Here is an 8196-nt window from a genome sequence, read left to right on the forward strand (position 1 = left end):
GTGCCCTATTTCGGCCACCTTCATTCTCATAGTTCCTTGCCCTTCGGGAATTCTTCCAATATCTTTTTCACGTCATCTCGTTTGTCGAAGCTACATTTTTTGTTATTCTTTTGCATTGTATAATCTCTAGAGTACGTAAAATCTGAAAGTTCATGGAAATTCGAGGAACAAAAAAGGTGGCCGAAATTGCAAGCTGGCCGGAATTTGGCACACTCACCCTAACTCTTCATCTTAAAATATTGTTTATTTATAACACTGTGCAACGATGATTTTGTCCCTGGATTCTCATGCTATTTTTTCTATTGCTAGGGTCAAACGATTTACGAAAATACTTATCATTTTGATTTCATTTTGTTTTTGCGCCTGGAATCTAGGCAAAACCGTTTTTGCCGTTTTTTGATACTTGGGTACCTATATCTCCGATTCTGCTGAACCGATTTATTTCTTAATATGGGGACATGACATTTGTTCTCCTTTGCCTGATAATCCTTTGGACAGATGGAGTTCGCACAACTGACACTAGGTGCGCTGTAGTCTCATATATGTCAGAAAACATGGAAAAATCGAACTTTTTAGCAACTTTAATCAAAAATATCTCGAAAACTGGGACTGTCCCTAACAATCTGTTTATTGGGTTTGATAGAGGATTTTATTAGTTATATTTTCATCTATGTGTAACTTTTCACTCAGATTGTTTTTTAACCTCGAAATTGAGGTTCAAACGAAAATCGAGCACTTAGCCAATTAGAGAAAATCTTTTTTTTCACACATTTTGACTTTTTCTTTTAAAATTTATAAAACTAAGGGTATTTCTTCAACTTGTTTTTGATAACTGTAGAAGTTTAATCATTTTTACTGTTTTATAAAGGTTGTTTAGATATAATACAAGTTAATAACTTAAACAATATCATTAGTAATACGTTGTTAGTAAGAGTAACGTTATCACAGTGAAAATTCTTTTTTCTAGACATTCAGATCGTTGCACCGAGAAGGACGCGATGACTCGAACTCACAAGACTGTGAGTCAAGTCAGGGATCGATCCGCCCAAGAGCCAACGGTCTTGCCTATTGCGCCACTGAGATCCCCTTGGAGAATTTAAAGTCAGCGAATTTGACGTTTTTAAATCTCTTATTTTGGTTCTAAAATTCTTCTTCTTCTCTATTTTCTTTTTAGCCTGATTCGTATTTATTCATATAAAGTTAAAAAGAAATGTGTCTTTGATTAAGAGGAAATAGTGTGTTGTACGAGATAATTAGTATTTTTCATGGATAATGGCAATAATACTATCATATTATAATCTCGAAATTGAGTAGAATTATACAAACGATTTAATTAATTTATGTCACAGTTTATCAGTATGCATTTCTGTGTTGTTTTCCTGAAGTATACGATAAGTTAATCAATAATTATTTCTCCGGTTGACACCAAATAAAACCATCTATCTCTGACTGGTTTGAATATAATCAATTGGAAGTAAAGTTTAAAAAATACCGAAATCAAATAATCAGATTTTCCAGTAAGAAGACAACTGGAAATGATCTCATTCATAATCCAAAGCCCACAAACAAATATCCCATATCGTTCCATTTTAAGCTGCAGTATCGTCTGAAATTCAACCTCCACCGACTTTTCTGGGGTTAAATTTATCGACTCATCTCAATTTCTTGTTCTTTTGTCCTCCTCCATTCGCTGGGTGTTGTTTATTTTATTTATTTTTTTTTTATTTTTAAACATGAAGAGTCGCAACAGAAATAACCAATTTCCGCCTTCCAACTGCAGCCGAATGTCATATTTCTAGGTGAACAACTTTTATCGCGACGAGACAAAAAGCTTTAAGTTCACCCGACTTCACCTTGATCTTTAGTATCATTCGACATGTTTACCCCAAAAAATTGCACAGGCTGTTTCCTGTCTTTTTTAGCAGGATTCTGGGAATTCTGTAGGTCAGAGTTCAGTTTTCCTAAGTTTTCAGGACCGTTTTGAATTTTTGGACTCAAGAAACCCTCCTACGCGTTCCCATGAATGTTAGCAATTATACTTAGGGAGGGGAGATGGATTTACCACTCTGGGAGAGCGGTGAATGTGACTCTCTGGGGCTCCTGGCCTTGGATCGAGTCAGACGAGACTGTGTTTGACACAGAGGAACACTTGTCAACTCACACACTCACCCAATTCGTCCTTGCGCAAGCGCCCCTCGTTTCCACGTCGATACCTTTTCCGACCCCTCTTCACGTCACTTCTTCCCCATTCCATTCTCATGCAAATAACAAAAGAGAGAGGGAGACAATGGAAGGGGTGAACTATGATACAATTCCAGTGCATTTTTTTTTGCATTGGATGCATTTGCAAATGGCGTTTTGAGAAACCAATTTCAAGAGACATATATCTCTCATGAAGTCGCGAGATTGTCTGCGTACAGTTCTAGTGGCCTTGAACGAGTGCGCGATCAGTGCACTTTGCGAAGATCGCAAATCCCGCGATGACCTCTGTATCGCGCGCCCTCTCGACTTTGTCGGACAAGTCGCGGCGGAGGAAGTGGTTTCGATTTCCGTCTGGGGTGCAGAAAAAAAATGTAGGCCACTCGACTATCGAGGGGAACGATCGCATCATTCACCAGAATGGTAGAGTTTTGGTGGACAAAGCCAATTTCTCACGGTTGTTTTGGTCACAAGACATAAGAGAGGGCTCCCAACTTCAATAAAAAAGTGTAACTGGTAACCGAAGTCAAAGAAATATAATCCCTAATAGAAGTAACGGCATTTAATACGTACAAACATAAAAGGCCATATGACGTTCTTTTCTATTTTTTAAATGATAAGTTTGTCAAATTTCAAAAAGAATAGAAGATGGAAATAACTGACGCAACATAGGAATCAAAAACGTTATAGAACAACATTACTCAGTATGGTAAATAATATGAAAATTCTTTTCTTTTATATTGTTAAAATTAATATTTACCACAATAGAAACGTAATTAAAGAATAAAATTTTGTAAAACTTGCTTGAATTTCAAAAAAAAAATTAAAAATTAAAAGGATGAGAAGACATAGAGAATATAGGTTTATGCTTCTGATAAGATAGACTGAATCAGGCAATACAGTTTAAACTAAATTATTAATTATTGTTTGTTCTCGAGAATCTAGAAAAAAATAATTAAAAGAAAAGAAGTATATGTGTCAATTCATTATGTAAGCCCTGATGAGGCTCACCTAAATAAAATTAAATACTTTTAGAGGGAAAGCGATGAACTAAGGTTGCCACCCTTATTTCAACTTCCTGAGAGTGAACTGTCCATGGTGACTGATGCTCACTCACTCAAGTACTGATGTTAGTTGCTATAACACGGTGAGAGAAATCCGAAAAAGTTAAAATAACATTCCGGAAATGTTAATTTTACCCTGCAGTATTGATCCGAAATTGGTGTAAATATTATGCTTTTTATGTGTATTAGGGGTCAAAGTTACCCTTCTTTCATGTTGATTTTACCCTTAAAAGGTGTAAAATTAACATTAAAAAATGTTGATATACTTCTACACCTAAAGGTGTTAAAGTGATGAGTAAAAAAAGTTAATCGCACCCACGTTTTTTCTCAGTGCTTGAATTACTTTTTCATATTTTTGATACTTCAAAATTATATTGTGAAGCCAAAACCCTATTCCATATCTTAAACCCTCAATGTATGGGGATCTCAGCGGCGCAATAGACAAGACCGTTAACTCCTGGACGGATCAAGTCCAGCGCGGTGAAAAGATCTGAATGTGTGATTTAGACAATCTTCACATATAACAATAACGTAATATAATACACCGCCTTCGCCCAACAACTCCGGGAGCAAGGAAGAAGCATTCACACCAAGGAAAAGCACTCCTGGGCGGTCTACAATGGACTTTGAAAATTCTTCCAACACGGTATATTTTTTTTAACTGCTTAAAGTGGAAAGCTTACAAAGATTACTATTGGATAAAAATTGTAATTTAAAAATATCGTTAAAAACTGATAATGAAATCGAAAATGCGGTAAAAGACTTCACTCAGCCTTTAGTAGATGCAGCCAGAGTAGCTACGCCTGAAATTCCTTCCCACACGGGATATGATATGTAATACAATTATATCGATGTAATTAATAATAACATGATAATTTAAGCTGACTTTTTACCCCATATTTTTCAAGCTGAATACTTTTGAAGAAAAGTCTGTGTCTATTTTCGGTATAAAAATAAAGACGAAGTAAACTTATTTAAGTATCACGAGTTCGATTCCCATTCATGTGCTGTTTCTTCACCTAATTTTATCGCTTAAACTAAAAGAGAGCAGTATTCCTAATTTTTTTGTATATCTCATCTCTCAATTCTTAATCTCAAGGATCAAGTTTAGTTTTCGGAAAAACAGACGTTTAGTATTTGTCTGTTTCTATTTCGACAAAAATTAAAATAATTGTTTATTTGGTAATATAATTATTCACACAGTTCGAATTTATGATAAATTATTAACGTAGGGTAATTTATTAAAAGTCGGACTACGAAAGGTGGCTTCAGTACACAAAAAATACAAATAAAGTTGATCTATTTTTCTAAATTTTGTCTTACCTATGCATGTATGCATTTATTACGATTTTTAATTTAGTTAATTGCTAGAACATGAAGTTCATCTTTAAAAATCCTTTATCGGTTCATTCTTTAGGATTTAAATATATAAACCTATCATTTGCTTTTTATTAAGAAATTTTTGTGCAAACTGCTCTAACGTCTGGGATAACATGATAAGTTCTTAATGATAGTACAGGGAAGTTGAGGCCTTTGAATTCGGACACTTTTGTAATGGAGATTTTTCTACTAAAAGGAACTGATTCTCATTATAATATAATATAATATAATTTAGTTTGACAAACCAATTGTGAAAGTAAATTACATTATGATGAGGCTCACTTCTATTTAAAAATAAGAGAAAAAATACGTTTTTCAGAGATACCCCAATTCAAAGGTGCGCCACATCCCCCTATCAATTGTCAATTTTTAGGAATTTAAATGACAGCTGCACTATTTGTGGCAAATGTAGATATTAATCGACACCCACATTCTCCCATAAATGTTGCAATAAGTGACCCGATAATGGGTAAAAAGCAGAAATTTAACGATACTATCAGTTCTATAATATCGATAAGTTATCACTCCTCAAGTGCAGGTAATAAAAAAATTATTTTATTTTCCAAATTTTTCTGTTTCTTTTTCTTTACGATTTTATGTGAAAAGATTTTGTTACAAGGTGTTTTTTATCATAAATTTGATGAATAATTTACCATGGCATATACAACCTACGAAAGAGCTTTTCCACCGTTTTGTTCTGGAGGTTGGGCACCAACGCTAAGACGGCGGTGGACGCAAAGTCACAAACATCTCACAAAAATCCTATTGTAACGCGCTATTAAGACATTGTTGATGAAATAAATTATATATCTATCTATTATTATTATTTATTTATTTTTTTTTGTAAATGCAACTAACTTTTCTAAATAAAAAACATCACCTTATATTTCACTTTCATCTACATTTCCTATCCATATGCTGTGAACCAATTAGGCTAATACGACAACTGTTTCTGATAAGGAAAACCTCCACATAGAATTTTCACCCACATCTCAGCGATTTGCAAAGTACACTTTGTTTGGCGTATATATGAACATCGATTCTGTCTGGAGCGTCTGGAGAAGTTGTTTTTGTTTTGATAATGTCACTTCACCCAATTCAGACCGTTTCTCAGAATCGCTAAACTGGATTAGTCGATTCATTGAGACGAGTTTTTTTTTATGAACGTTGCTGGAACGTGAGAATTAATATAAAAGGCACTTACCTAGGTCTGGAATGGAGCTGGATGGCTCCTCGGGAGCAGTCTTGGCTTTGAGCGGTGGTGGTGGTGGTGGAGGTCGCATAGGTTGACTGGTGCTAGATACGACGGGTGTCCGAAAAACTGTGGGCTCCGCAATGACCGGACGTCGATCCTTTGATTCCTCATATAGGCGTCCATCGCGAATAACACGAACCTGATGAGGAGGAGGTGGTGGCGGAAGAGTGTCCGATCGTACAACCACCGGTTGACTCCTCGATATGACAATTTGAGGGGCTGAGGTAGGAGGTGTGGGTTCTGGCATTTTGACTCTGTGGAACTCTACACGAGGCGACAGGATGACCTTAGAATCGGTGAGAAGAACAGTCTTCACCTCACACTCGTCTTTCTGCATTGTGTCCCAATGATGTCACTTTACACTTTGGGATCCTAGAACTTTACAACACTCCCTCTTTTTCATTTCTACGCACTAAAACACTATGTTGGGACAACTCTCCTGGTAAGCCGGACGTTTGGCAGAGTTCAAGGGCAGTGTAGATTTTGCCTCAAGGCGACCACTCGCACAATACACATCGAAAAATGACCCACCTTGAACTCAGTTCAGTGCGGATTTAGCTCACTGATCGCGGAAATATCACAAAATCCACGCTAGCAGACAAAAGAAGACACATTAAGATAAAAATTTAAATATGGGACACTGTAGGACACTGTTAAATCACGCACGAGAAGCCTTGATATATGGACTCTTCCAATGTCAAGGCTGGACGGCTAGGAAGTGTCTAAAAAATGGTTCTTTATGGGCCTTATCACGATGGATTTTTCACAGTTTTCCAACAAAATCTGTCCACTTGCACTGCCTACTTGAATATTAGTTAGAATTTTCAGATAATCTTTAGTGGAGAACCCCAGAAAATCTAAAAACACAGAACACTTCTTGATAACAGGACTTTTCACTTTGGAACCTTTGAAGCTCACAGGACAACTTCCTCAAAGGAGTCTCTGGAGTTCCCAAAGATACACAATACAGTGAGACAATGCGGAAAAGTCTGGAAAAATTGTACCACAAGAAGAACCATCGACTGTACCTCACTGTTAACTCTCTGACACTGAACGTCTCTCCGGCACAACCGCCTCTCACGACGTACTTTCTCTCACTGGATGAAAGTGAAACCGAGATCGCGCGACCACACACAACTTCCGCGGCGTGTGTGTGTCGCCCGAATGGTCACGAGGGACACCGAGCATGGCACGAGGGGGTGGTCAGTGGGGAAGGGTTGCTGAGTTGAACTTGGGTGCCGCAACACTTATCAGAGTGCTCAGGAGCAAGGCCGAGAGCAAGAGAACGACAGAGAGAGAATTGAGAGAGGAAAAACAAGAGAGGGCAGTGGCATTGGGCGATGCTCGATTTTGCCAAGTTCAGCTCCGTAGCACCTTTTTCAAGGTTTTTCCTCAGACGCCAAACATATATATTGCGACGTTGATTCTTATGGGAAGAACCGGGATTTCAAAGTTGATTCCTATTGCATGTTTTTGTTGTATACATTGCGTTCATATACAATAAATTTAACTAAAATCTATGGAAAGAAAGTGGAATCTATTCTAAAGCCAAATTGTAGTAGCTCTTACCAAAATCTTTTCAAAAATTTAATCATATTTAAAAAAAAAAGTTATAATAAAAAATATTATAGCTAAATTTGAAATCTCCCAAATAAGAAAAATTAATTAATAGGGTAAGTGTGCCAAATTCCGGCCAGCTTGCAATTCCGGCCACCTTTTTTGTTCCTCGAATTTCCATGAATTTTTAGTTTTTACGTACTTTAGAGATTATACAATGCAAAAGAATAACAAAAAATGTAGCTTCGACAAACGAGATGACGTGAAAAGGACATTGCAAGAATTCCCGAAGGGCAAGGAACTATGAGAATGAAGGTGGCCGAAATAGGGCACCAAAGCTATGTCTATATTTTTATTCATTTTAAAATGTATTAAGAATGATTTTAGAGTAAATAAAGACGGTAAACTTTCTACAAGGTTCTAAGCAACACTCCTTATGTAGAAGGAATGAAAAAAAAATCAATTTCTATTAAAGATATTACATTTCAAACTTGAGACTTTGGCGCTTGCATGAAACTATGCCGAAATTTGGCACACTTACCCTAAGTAGAATAATAAAAATCAGAAATATTAAAAAAAAACTTTCTGTTTCACTAAAATTGTAAATTATGTATTATTTTTTTGTCGACTTGCTGTTTTTTCTAAAAAAAATAATCAAAAAAAAACAACTATGTTTTTGTGATTCACACCAAAAGCAACATACGAAAAAGCATCATGAATTGTGCATGAAAATAGTTTTCG

At 36.2% G+C, this 8196-nt stretch overlaps 1 protein-coding gene across 1 annotated transcript in view; it reads right to left on the reverse strand.

Moving 5' to 3' along the window:
* The window catches only part of LOC129801966 (ecdysone-induced protein 75B, isoforms C/D), an 85620-nt gene extending 78623 nt beyond the window's left edge, over positions 1 to 6997 (reverse strand). Inside the window, exon 1 of the mRNA XM_055847467.1 lies at positions 5848 to 6997. Within this exon, the coding sequence (XP_055703442.1) occupies positions 5848 to 6235 (388 nt within the window). The 5' untranslated portion in view covers positions 6236 to 6997. The remainder of the gene's footprint in view (positions 1 to 5847) is intronic.
* Between the last annotated feature and the right edge of the window lie 1199 nt (positions 6998 to 8196).

This window comes from Phlebotomus papatasi, chromosome 2, assembly GCF_024763615.1.
Source record: "Phlebotomus papatasi isolate M1 chromosome 2, Ppap_2.1, whole genome shotgun sequence".
Classification (NCBI taxonomy): Eukaryota; Metazoa; Arthropoda; class Insecta; order Diptera; family Psychodidae; genus Phlebotomus; species Phlebotomus papatasi.